At 50.7% G+C, this 13,193-nt stretch overlaps 2 protein-coding genes across 2 annotated transcripts; one reads left to right on the top strand and one right to left on the bottom strand.

The window, feature by feature from the left end:
* Positions 1 to 36: 36 nt before the first annotated feature.
* Positions 37 to 5,419, top strand: AA0111_g6383 (hypothetical protein; the record flags this gene model as incomplete). The annotated part of the gene is made up of 5 exons (XM_028652599.1): positions 37 to 193; positions 252 to 575; positions 630 to 808; positions 859 to 4,782; positions 4,832 to 5,419. The coding sequence occupies 5 exons, from the start codon at positions 37 to 39 to the stop codon at positions 5,417 to 5,419; spliced, it is 5,172 nt and encodes a 1,723-aa protein (XP_028506101.1).
* Positions 5,420 to 6,929: 1,510 nt separating this feature from the next.
* Positions 6,930 to 8,342, bottom strand: AA0111_g6384 (hypothetical protein; the record flags this gene model as incomplete). Its single annotated transcript, XM_028652600.1, has 1 exon — positions 6,930 to 8,342. One exon carries the CDS (start codon positions 8,340 to 8,342, stop codon positions 6,930 to 6,932), a length of 1,413 nt encoding a protein of 470 aa, XP_028506100.1.
* Positions 8,343 to 13,193: the final 4,851 nt, after the last annotated feature.

Consider the following 13,193-nt stretch of genomic DNA (forward strand, 5'->3'; position numbering starts at 1 on the left):
CACTCGCACACAACGGCGCAGCCGTAAGCCGCACCCATGGCCACCTCACCACCAGGTTCGCCCGCAAACGGCGTTCCGCGGCCCATGAGCGCAATGATCCGACCGAACCGCAGCTCCAGTCGCATGAGTGTGAGCAGTAAACCCGGTGGCAGTAGGGCTTCAGATGAAGACAGCAGGACTGCAGTCAAAGTTGGTAGGTGCATTCTCAGGGTCCGCTGAACATCACCCATTCTAACCACAGTCTAATGCAGCTGTACGAATGCGACCGCCACTGCAAAACGGCGAACCGGGCTACGAACTCATTCCACAGCGCTTTCGCGGCGCCCTCTGCCACGTCACATCACCCTCAAGTCTCACGATAGATGCCCCTGGCGGCAAGAAGGTCTTCGTGTTTGACCGCGTCTTTGGCGAGGACATTGAGCAGGAGGGTGTCTTTGAATACGTCTCAGACAGCGTCAAGTCCTTTGTTGAGGGCTACAATGTCTCCATCCTCGCATACGGCCAGTCCGGCGCTGGAAAGTCGTATACCATGGGTACTACAGGTCCGCGAGACCAGGCGGACAACGATGTCATGGGTATGTCGGACATTGCATTGCCAAAAGCAAGACAGTCGTGCTAATTCACACTAGGCATCATTCCTCGCGCAGCGGCGCTGCTATTCGAGAAGCTTGATGGTAACAGCAATCGAGGCTCATCAGGCATCCGCGCACCAAGCAGCCGTCTGTCGGGCATACACAACATTTCCACCAAGTCGTCGTCATCGTCATCAGCGAATCGCAACTGGCAGCTCAAGGCGACCTACGTCGAGGTAAGATAAGCCCTGATCAAGTGGAAAAACCAAGCAACTGACGAATGCAGATCTACAATGAGCAACTTCGCGACTTGCTGATCCCCGAGCATGTGGCTCCCAATGACAGGCCCCAAGTGAACATTCGCGAGGACCGCGACGGTCGCATTCTCCTAACTGGCCTGACCCAGATTCCTATCAACTCAGTCGATGATATGCTCGGCGCGCTCAACTTCGGCTCCGCAATCCGGCAAACCGATGCGACGGCGGTCAACGCCAAATCTTCCCGTTCACACGCAGTCTTCAGTCTAAACCTAGTCCAGAAGAAGTCGTCACCTGCCGCACCTACCTCGACTCGTGAGAAGCGCCGATCCGTCCCGATCGAGATGATGTCGGGCTCCTCGAGCGAGAGCTGGGTGACAGTCGACAGCAAGTTGCATTTTGTAGATCTGGCAGGAAGTGAGAGGTTGAAGAACACAGGAGCGCAGGGTGAGCGGGCTCGGGAGGGTATATCCATCAATGCAGGGCTTGCGAGCTTGGGCAAAGTCATCTCGCAGCTGTCGGCACGTTCCCATGGGGGCTACGTCTCGTACCGCGACTCTAGGCTCACGCGCCTGCTGCAGGACTCGCTTGGCGGAAACGCCATCACCTACATGATTGCTTGTGTTAACCCAGCCGAGTTCCACTTAAGCGAAACCTTGAACACCGTCCAGTACGCCCAGCGCGCCCGCGCTATCCAAGTCAAGCCCCAAATCCAACAAATCCATGACGACAGTGATAAACAGGCGGCCATCGACCGCTTGCGGGCCGAAGTCCAATTTCTCCGAGACCAGATTCGACTATCTGAGCGCACAGATAGAAAGAAAGCAAACCCTCAAGAGCGTCACGAGCGCCAGGACGAGCGCGAAGCTGAGCTTCAGAACCAGTTGCTTGACGTTCAAGAAAACTACAATGCGCTCAGCGCCCGTCACGCTAAGTTAATCTCCGAGATTACCAAAGCCCGCGACAACGAAGAAACTGAAACGCCTATGCTCAAAGATGCTATTGGTGATTCTGCACTTGAGAGGCTGAAACGATCCAATTCTTTTGCCGAGGCAGTCGAATCCGTAGTGTTGGAATACGAGAAGACGATCCAATCGCTGGAAGCCTCCCTTTCCAACACACGATCATCTCTATCGAATAACGAGAGCGACCTTCTGGAGAAGGAGACACGCATTGCAATTCTCGAAAGCCAAAACCATCACCTGCAATCGCGCATTCAGAAGGCAATGGAACGGGACGCGAACAACGAAGAGTATGTCCAATCGCTCGAGCGCCAAATCGACAACTCAGCGAATGGCATCGAAAAGAACGATACTATTATTACTGAGCTGCGCGAGAAGCTGCAAAGGGCTCGCGAGAACGAAACAAGCAGCGAGGAATACATCTCAACATTAGAAGAACGTCTGGCCGAGAATGAGCAGGAGACTGAGATCATGACCCGTGAGATCGAGCGACTGAAGCATGTCGTCGAAAGGCAACGCAGCGTGGCCAAATTGGACAATCTCCTCCACGAGCTCGACCACAAGGATCCCGCTGATGACTCCTACGTCAACGGCCACTCCAAGACACCTAGTGATCCCTTCATCGAAAAGCGCCCTAAGCTGGAGAAGCGAGTTACTAGCGAGAGCATGCACCAGTTCGGCACGCCCGTGGATGCCATTCCTGAAGAGAGTGAGCGTCCACTTACAGCCAGCACATCTGCCCAGCATGACGGTGCAGACGAGCAAAAGGATCGTTTTGCTGTCAAGGCTGCTTCAGCCGCAGGTGACGAGCCTTCCAGCCCGGCGCAAACTCGCTTTGTGAATGACAAACTCGACACCGTCACTCAAGAGCTGCTGGACCTACGCGTTGAACATGAAGGAACGCTTCAAGACTACGAGAAACTTGCCAGCAAGTACCAAGAGGCTTTGCGGACTTTGGCCGCCCTTCAAGACTCTGTAGATGAAGCGCGCCGTAATGGAGTAACGTCAGTGGCTTCTTCTCGACCAAGCTCCTTCTTAGCAGAGGCGGGAGCGAATGGTGTCACAGCAGAGGATGGCCCACTGTCGTCCTCGCGTACACTGTCTGCGGAATTGTCCTTAGCGGAGTCTGGCAACAACAATATTTCAGAAGAGGAGACGGAGGTTGGTCGCGACGAGGCCAAGACTCGACGGACATCAGTCGCCTCCACGAACCAAGAGCAGCACATTCCTGACACCGTGCTGATCCAAGAGCTGAAGGCACTGAAGCTACTGCACAACGAGAAGGAGGAACGCATAGAGAAGCTTCAACAAACCTACTCCGACCTTCAAGAAGAGCATCAAGACACACTCGACTACGTCGAAGAGCTCAAGTCGGAGGTTCAGAAAGCCCAGATGCAAGCGAACCGACCATCTTCCCCGTCTGTCCACATGATTCGCAGAAAGTCCAGTCAAGCAGTTCTCGCGAACGACCGTTCTAACCGCGCGTTCGCCTCGCTTCGTAACTTGGCCTTGGATACTCTAGAAGAAGACCCTGATGCCATTCAGAACTTTGAAGTCAACCTCAACACTATCATGTCAGAGCTTCATGTCCGGTCTGAGCGAGTGCAGGATCTGGAGATGGAGTTGCAATCTGTACGCAAGGAGATGGAAGGCAAGATGACTTTGATCAGTGGCCTGACAAAAGAACGTTCTAGCTTGAAGGCTGGGTCTCCTCTCGACATCTCCATCGTTGCTTCGATGCAGGATCAGATGAAGCAGAATGAAGAGCACATCAAGGAGTTGAAGGATTCCCACACACAGCGCGAACAAGAACTCAGAGAACAAATTGAGACCCTCAAGGCTTCTGCGAAGGGCATTGATCCATCTGATGATCTACCATCGCCGCGCCGGACGCCTGAGGCGACGCCGATGGTGAACGGTCACGAAGAACCTCAAGATGAGGCTAGTCGCCACACTCAGCTTACTACGCTCAGTGATGAAGCTGCTCATTGGCAGTCCAAGCACCTCGAGGCCATTGAAGCTACCAAGGCCTCCGAGAAACGACATCTTGAGACAGTTCGCGAACTAGAGTCTGCGAAACAGCGACTCGAAGTTGACCACGCTCTACGCGTGTCTGAGATCGAGCAAACCCGAGGCGCTGAGTCTGAGGCAGCTCTGGAACAGGAGAGAGCAAAGCACTCTGAGCTTATTGCTACCTTGCAAGCAGAGGTTGACCAGCACAAATCAACGGCTGTCAACAACGCTGCTCGCCTTGCTGAGCTTGAAGAATCTCATGCGAGCATTATCCAACAGATTGAGGAAGACTCTGAAGCCCGGGCGCTCACTGAGAAGGAACTGGACACTCACCGGTCGCTTGTTTCCAACTTGGAGAGGCAGATCGAAGAGCACAAGGCAGCGATCGACTACCATCAACAAGGCATGGATTCTATCCAGAAGACACACGCAGTCGAGCTTGAAAAGCTTACGCTAGAGCTGACAACTCATCGAGAGACATCTGCCTCGCTCGAAGCGGATCTTTCCAAGGCCAAGTCCGAGATGGCGATGCTGCTTGAGAGTGTTTCGACTGCAGTAGGTGAGGAGACAGACATCAGCAATGTGCAGTCTCATATCGAGGCACTGGTTCAGGAGCGCAAGTCCATCACTACCAAGTTGGAGGAGGCTTTAGCCGACCGCGAGGTGGCTAGGAAAGACCTCGCGGAAGCCGCCAATGAAGTCAATACACTCAAGGGCAAGATGAAGGAGTTCGAAATCATCAACGCTGAGACATTGAAGGAGCTCGAGAAAGTCAGTGAGAAGGAGCATAAGAGCGCCCGTCTCGTACAAGAACTTGAAGATCAGCTCAACCAGAACTGGGACCAGCATGAGGCTGCCAACAACCGATTGTCAGCTCTACAAACTGAGCGCACTCGCGAGCTTCAAGATGCCATGAACCATGGTGAAGAACTTGAGAAGGAGGTACAGGAGTCGCGCATCAAGATCGCACTCTTGGAGGTAAGTTTGTCTTAGTCTCAACTTCGAACAATGAGCTAACATGATTTAGTCGCAACTGGTTGATGCGAAGCGAAACTCTACTCGTGTCTCTATGGATCCTCGTGAAGACCTTCAACGATCCAACTCGAACAACTCTACTGCGCGCAAGAGCACCGCGCACACCTCTTTGCCGTCACCACCACCTGCCATCCCTCTCCCTCCTCTCCCTCCTGGCAGCCCACCACCACAGGCCAATGCGCCTTCTCCCCCTACCTCGCGCCATCAGAGCAAAGATATTGCGCATGCTCAGTTGGTCGAAGACCAAGAAGCTCGCATCCGTACCATCGAGAAGCACTTGTTTGCTGAAAAGCAGCTCACAGCTACCCTTGAGGATGCTCTGACTGACCTGGAAGCTTCAAGCACCAAGACCAAGACTGATCTGGATCAGTTTAGAAAGAAGTGTGCTACTCTGGAAGAGGAGTTGAACGTGATGCGCAAAGAGCGCAGCGCAGCACGCCACTCTCTCCAAGCCGTTGAAGAGGAACGCAACGCCCGTCTTCGCGTTGAGGCCGAGCGTGCCCACCTCGAAGCTCGCATGGCAGCTCTCAACAATGCGCAGAAAAAAGGCAAGAAGAAGGGCACCTTAAACTGCTTCTAAGCTTCTCCGCTTATCCACTCACCTACAACTTTAACCTTCATGTATTTGCTTCTTTGCTACCTGCTTATACCGGCGTACTGGAAGGGATCTTTACATACCATGCGCGACATACCCCCGATACACCTGCTCTACCTAGTTTGCCCTCCGAGGCTCGCAGTAGCGTCTTTTTTTCGACATGTCTTTATGCTTTCAACGATTTGCAACGCTCGCATCTCTGGCACACATCTACCGTTGGACGCGCTATGGTCGGTTGGACATAGAGAGGTCCTTGTCCGATACCTCTCTTCTTTCTTGCCTTTTATGTTTGCATGCCCCATACCCCCCTTACTTCACCTTACTTTACTTTACTTCACTTCACTTCACTTCATTCCAACTACTTGCCTAATGTATATTTTCACGGCAGTTGATGGCTCGAAAGGGCATTCAGTTTGAGATGGAACCAGGGCCTTGGATTATCTTCATGCTCATCGTCGGATGAGAGCTTGCGTGTGCATAGCGAAGAGAGCGAAACGATCAACTTTTTTGCCTTTCTTGTTTTTAATTTGGGTTCTTCTTCTGGGACATATGCGAGAGCAGATCAATGGGATCTATGAGAGGGTTTTTGATGGATGATCCACTGTGACAAAAAATATCATGCCCTCTTTCTACCTACGACACGCCATTGTCTCGATCTTCCCGTGATGAAACACGAGTCCGATACGCTCATTGCACTACACCTTAGTCATCGTCGACGTAATTACTGGAACCAACGGAAAGCTATAGCAGGCAAGCCCTTGACATACTGCATCACATGACCCTTCATCATCTGCACCTTCATCACACCATCACACTACGAATCACGGAACTTAATCGTCACACTACGTCGATAACGCGTAATCTCGCTTTGCAGGTTTCAAACGCACTATGCGACGAGATCGCGATAATTTGCCTACCTAGGTAAGCAGATTTAGACGACTTACGCTAGGTCAACTGTGCCTCATCAATGGATTCTTCCGTGCCGCTTCCTTCTGTTTCTAACTGTGCCTCCGCCCTTCTTTACTTGCAATATCTCCGTGCCATTGTGTACGGCACAGTCGTGGTGCGGCACACATACGCGAGGGATGCGACGAAGCGTCAGCACAAGATTGTGGTACGATGTTGTGTGAAGGATTTAGATGAGAAAGTGATATGTCCGGTATTTGCTCCGAATCTCTTCGCGTTGCGTTGTATAGATTAGGAAGGAGGTTGCAGCATATGGATCAGGGCATGGCTTTGAATGTCCGGTCGTTGTTGGTTTCATTATTCTAGAATGTTGAGAAAATAGAATAGACGGCTTGAGATTACATTGATATGATATCTGAACTTGTGCGCAGGTCCGAGAGAATTATGTGAAAGGTGGATAATTATATGAAAGATGAAAAATGGCAGAATGTTTACGCTGACGACATAGTTGGTATACGAGCGCTAATTCTGCTTGAGGGACATGCTTGTGTTTTATCACTGCGAGCGAAGAAATGTAGTTCGCGAAGTCTCATACATTCCGATCAACGAGCTCGTAACCAGCCAGTGGTTGTCTGCGCGACTTCTTCTGACCTTTAGACTTAGCGTTCACGGTATGCAAAGCCCAAGCACCCTCATCATACCAGTAGCGTACCCCCAGAGAATCAAGTTCGTTATTTTCCTCTTCACTACGCCACGCTGCTTCCGCCGCTTCTCTGAGGTCATTGGACTGAGAGAACGTCAAGATCTCGCTCAGCTTCGCCTGCTGATAACACGGAATCTTGGTTTGCCGATATAGTCGTGCGTTCCATAAGACTAGGAATGCTGCGTTGATGAGTATCAAAACAGGGAGCACAAGCAAGAGTAGTGGCTGATTTGGATCCAGTTTGAGTGTGTGGGCGCTCGAACGCATTGTGACGGGATTGACATCGGGCGAAGTACTTGCGCGAAGTGCAGTGGCCCCAATTGAAACACTGATGAAATGTCGAATTTTCTCCATTTCCCAACCTTTGTTCAAGCCTTCGTTGGTAGAAGTAAATCGGAGTGGAATCTCGCCCCAAGGAGCATCATACATCGGCATTGTCCCGAAGACGCTAGCCCCGTTCCCAACGGGTGATATAGCAAACCAGAGCGCCAATTCGTTCAAGCTTTTAGAGTTGCTCAGCTGTGCAACGCTTCCCAATTGTGCTCTCGCTGTATCGGGAGCCATTCCGACAGTGAGGATGTCATCCACAAACTCGATAGTTATTTGACACGCTATACTGGTGATTTGTTTGCCGAACCCCTCCGTAGTTGTGGTGTCACCTCCGACGATTGAACCGTTGATCGCAGCGAAAACAACCGTCGCCCGGGTTTTTGTTGGTGATTCAAATACGTAGTCGTCTGCCCAGACAGCAAGTTTGTCCTTGTTTCGAACTTTGACAGCAGTGGAATGTTGATGTCCCTCAGACCGTCCATTTTCGGGATTGTTCATCCTTGTATTGAATGTTAGAATCCCGTTTTTCCACTTCTTGGGTCTCGCTTTCCACCCTGTGCAGCTGATCTCCTGTTGCAATCTTACAGCGTTTGCAGAGAAGTTGCCGCGTTCTGACAAGGTCTTCCGGTCGAGAATCCAATTGCGTTGGTCTCCCATTGGCTCGGTAGACATATTCCACGCCCATGAAGTGTACCAAGCTGCAGCTCGTTCCAGCATGACACCAGGAGGGTTTCTTTGTATGAATATTGGACCGATCATGCCACCCGGGCGTTCGTACAGACTCTCAAAGACGCTGGATTGATTTTGCTGATCAAATACACGTCCCATTAATGGAGCGCCGGCAAGTGGAAGCAATGTGATGTTAATGGTCGCAAACAGAATCAGACCAGAGTTGAGATTGCGTATCGTAAACACAGCAGCCGGGGAAGAAGCAATAGAGCCACCGCTCGCCTTGAGGTATGTGTCCATCTGATTCAGTGTGAAGTTTTGTCGATACAGTAGCGGCCACAAAGCTGATTCAGAGAAAGCGTGGGCAGCATAGGCTATTGCTGCCAATCCGATGGAGTAAACTACTGTGCTGATTCCTTGCACGGTCCCGATGTTGTCCGTAATTTCTTGGGTGCGGCGAGGCACTGTGCAATTACTCGCCCATGCCGGGCAGTGAAGAATTTGTTTGCTCAACCACGAAGCGAAAAACACAACTGTAAATATACAGCTGATTCCAGCAAACAGGGCGAATGGAACGAGAGGACTGCGGGCAAGAAAACTCCAAAATCCGCGACGCCGAGCCAATTCCGGTCTTCTGACGAGGTTCTCAGTACTACTCGTGTTGATGGGAGGATGCAAGGTTGGCCAGAAATTAGTCACCATAACTTCAATAGACGAAACTCCAAAGTGGTATCGTTTACTGGTTACTGACGACTCTGATGATGTCGGAAACAATCGCTAAGTTCTCTCCCTCAATTCGATGCAAGACTTGAGTTTGTATGTTACCAGAACAAGCCACAAGGCTGAGACCTGGCAGAATCAGAAGGAGGGTTGCCCGAACATCTACTGGAAGCAAGAGCCACTTGCTGCAGCAACTGTTGGATGATTTCGCCGCATCCGGTCTCTTCAGAAGGCTGAAGTGTCAGCCCGCATAGGTATCTATTGATACCGGCATCTTGATTCGCTCCTTCTGTAAGTTCGGGGACGAGGCAAAGAATCTTCATCATCGCCGCGCCAAATGCTCGGCGATGAGTTTATGGCGCTATCTTGCGGCCTGCCGAGAATCGAAGATACCTAACGTACATGAGGCACTGCGTGGCTTATTGTAAGCTGAAACTGGTAGCCGGTGCGGGGTAATGAATGCAGTTAACAAACTCCTGTGACGATCATAGATGATATACCATACAGTACGGATTGCTGGCCGGTGCGATTGTTTAATCGTATAAGTCTCACTAGATCAGTAGAATGGAAAGATGACTAAGTAGAAGAAGCCGATCTTCTGGATAGCAGGCTGGTTTTAAAATCATGAATCATTGTCTCCATGCTGTAGATGTTTCTGTGGAGGTGTGCTAAAGCAATGTTGGAGGGAAATAGATGATCTAGGAGGTACCTAGTTAGGGGTTGAATACCTGGGTACCGCAGCAGAGGCTCTCAACTGCCATGAAACAGTCCTGGGAGAGGTTACTGACATCGCTGTAGATTCATATTCATCGAAGGCCTAGGCAAACTAGAACACATGCTAGGTGCGTCGACAACAACTGTCTCAAACATGCATCACGCTGAGGGCAGGTGGGGAACTGGTTGGCTGGGTTGGTTACATAAGCGGCGCTACGGAGGCTCGGCGCCGGAGCAAGCTAAAATTTCTGGAGCTCAAAACCAATCCAACATCACTCTCATCACCTACATCGCAACGCGCTTCATTATGCGCGCCTCCAAGTACTCATCTTGATCATTACTAACTCAAAGAGTGCGCATGTTTTACATTTCAGGTAAGCTTTTTCCGTCCCCGCGACTCCTGCAGAAGATTATCACATACGAACAATCCAAATCCTACAGCACCGTGAAGGACTACATAACTCTAGAATTACAATGATGCAATCAAGCGCATCGGCATTACCAACGTGTGTACTTGGACAGTTGCTGACAACGCTCTAGTATCGCAGTCACCAGCGCGAACAGTTTCCTCGTCTCTTCGCAATTTCTCTAAAGGTAAGACATCTCCAACCTCCTCATCCCACCACCCGCAGAGTGATGAAAACACGACACGGAAAGGCATTCCTCGACCTGAATATACAATGTCGACACCCTTGCTTTTAGTTTCAGCCTTGTCTGACACTGCTAAACCCTACCGCAATTTTGCAAGACGTTATTCGCAACCAACTTGCTAACTCTGGTACTTGCAGGTACATACTCCCATACACACGAACCTTCCTCTCTGCGAACACTCCTGGCTTCCTGATGATACCTCGATGCGTCGGGCGGACATAACGTATGCCTTGACCGGCATCCATCAAAAGCAGGCGTACAAACCTGTGGGTGTTTGGAAGAGGCTTTACTTGTTGATAACAGCATCTCTGATTGCCGTCACACACCACATTTTGCCATGCGATCTTGCGGACTGTTCAACTAACAGGCCTCGCAGGTATGACAAGCTCTTTTTTCCAACAGACGGTCCATCATTTCAATGATGATTCTTTTGATATTCACACTGTGTGAGCGGCGGCGTTGTAACGAGCGTCCGTCGTACTGATCACTACCACAAAATCTGATTTAATGAGGTATGTCAGAATCGAAGACCCTCCGAGAACGTTAACTAACGTGTGTGTACCAGGCTGATTCTTGATGGACTCGTACTTTCCATCCACCACGGATGTCGTATGTCTCTTCGGACGTATGCTAACATCTCGAATGCAGTTCCCACTCTGGCGTTTTCAGGTCTACTATCCTGCACTTTTTGGTAAGTTGAATCACATCCCGCTCTACACGCCACCCCTCGTATGATGAACAACATGATTTCGCTGTGTTCTTTCTTAATTACATTGAAGATACAATCACCTTGGAGAACTGATCCCTACACCTTAAAGTCGTCATCTGACAGCACATTTTGGTTGAACTGGTTTGCTAACCATATACAGTGATTTGGTCTTGATGGTTGTTTCTGAGCAGATTCGCGATGGCAATAATGTATATAGTAATGCAATCATATATTTGCCACATCTGATTCCCTGAACCTGGACCTTGATTGCGCAATGCTTGAACCAGTATGCTGTTGAACCGATCATCCTTGGATGAGTGCATAGATCCTATCGCCCACCGTGACCGCTCTTCTCACCGCAAAGCCATCCGGTGTATCAACATGTTCATGAACCCACATCCGTCAGATCCCCGAGACAAGACTCCCTGTACCGGCAGATTCCAGCATCTTGGGTCTTGCGTGCGTCTATGCAAACCACATTCGGTCTGGCTCGCGTCTAGACGCGCATACGCGCACCTGCATGAAATGGCGGTCAAGGACAGGATGCCCGCTGTTGCCAGATGCAAGAGAGTCTTAGCTGCAGGTACCCATTTTGCTTTCGCCCATCTTGCTTGCAGTAGTATCTGTATATCTCCCGAGCAACGAAGATTCCTCTTCAGTTTGCATCGTGAGTGGGGAAGGCTCAGGCAGAGTCACAACAGTTCCGTGGAGTATATTCGTGTTGATGGTGCGCACGGTCGGCTTGCTCATCACCATTCGATTTTGCCTGCAAAGACTGTCTATCGTTTGATCAGATGACTCCTTGAGCAAAGCTTGGTTCGGAATAAATGAAAGCGTATGTTGCGTTGTCTCGTGTTATGATGAGCTGTACTGTGTTGTCTTGTCAAGAAACGAGTATAGTTTGACGCTCAAGAGTATTGGTGTGGGATGACGTGGTGCATATCATGTGGGGTTTTATGATCTGTGGCGCCTCGCGTCTAGAGGCACGACTAAGACCTGCATGTATTGATCGAGCTGGATAATTGAGATGTTGGGGTAAGATGCTGAGTAAGAGTGTTCATTGGTGTCGTGGTGCTGCAGCTGTATTGACCGGGTGGGGGAAGGATGACATGGCATGACACGAGACCGAGGCAGTATGCACAACGAGCAGTCTATCACGGCCGTATGAACTATGGCCTCTGCGGTGTGAACTATCAGATGAAGCAGGCGAGGCTGGATCAACAGACTGACACGATGCAATGCAGGTGACATGCAGACGTTTGCGGGGGACACATCGGTAGTTCCACTGTACACAGACCGTGTATTGTTCAGCTCACGTAAACACTAGGTCCACATACCAAAGGGAAAATTTGTTATTGCCATAACAGTAGTCCACGGGCAGATGCAGATGATTAACACACATGCTTCGGGCCGAAGCCTTGCGGAGCCGTTCAGCTGACGTTGGATGGGAGATACCGATAAGATGTTCGGAGAGCGGGGAGTATACAATGGTCCGTACTCTACAAAGACCTCGGGACCCTGAGATGGCATGAATGATGGAATCGGCGATATATGGGCAACGACAGGCTCTATGGCTGGCTAGATTCGATATTCGCCGAGAGCTGTTATTGTCAGCTGAGGAGCTGATGTACCATGGTATAGTAGCTGAGATGGTGCGAAACACGAGTGGCTGTTTCAACGTCCAGTGTCAATAAAGACAAATGCAACAGCGTAACTTGACTTCGAAGCCTATTACCACCTACGTCGTCGTGCAGCAGCGACGGCGCCACAATATGAAGCTGAAGCTGCGACAGATTGCTCTGTCGTAATCGGAAGAACTGGTGGCTCGAGGCTGAGCTACCGTCCCGCTAAAGCGTTGCTTCTCCAACGTTTGGCTTCTTACTTCTTCTGTGATCAGATGTGCTTTTGTCAAGGGGGACATGGTACTGGAAACAAAGCAAGTTTGCCGCGATCGAGCGATGGCAACAGATCTCTCCTAAGTCTCCTGCGTCAGCGCCCGTCGTTTTGGCCAACTCGGTGTCGCAGGACGGCCTCAGGAACTAGGTCGTTTAGACTGGGTGCGCAGCCTGAACCGGTTTTCCTGAAGAAGCACAAAGACACAACGTTCGTCAAGAGTGACGCAAGCAGACACGGGCTGCCGCGCGGTGGGCTTTCTCCTATGCTCGTGCCGTGTCGCGTGGTTCTTTGACGCTCCGGCTGTTGTTGCATGTAATGGTGCTCGGGAGGACTGAAGAACGATAAGCGTTGACAGACCCTACCGATGCGGAGGAAAAAACGAATGTGGTTTTCAGACAGAGGGTAGCTCGGTGGTGCGCACCATATCCGGTACGGAAGATGACTTGCATTGCACTGTACTC

The sequence above is a fragment of the Alternaria arborescens genome, assembly GCF_004154835.1.
Source record: "Alternaria arborescens strain FERA 675 chromosome Unknown contig_13, whole genome shotgun sequence".
Taxonomy (NCBI): domain Eukaryota; kingdom Fungi; phylum Ascomycota; class Dothideomycetes; order Pleosporales; family Pleosporaceae; genus Alternaria; species Alternaria arborescens.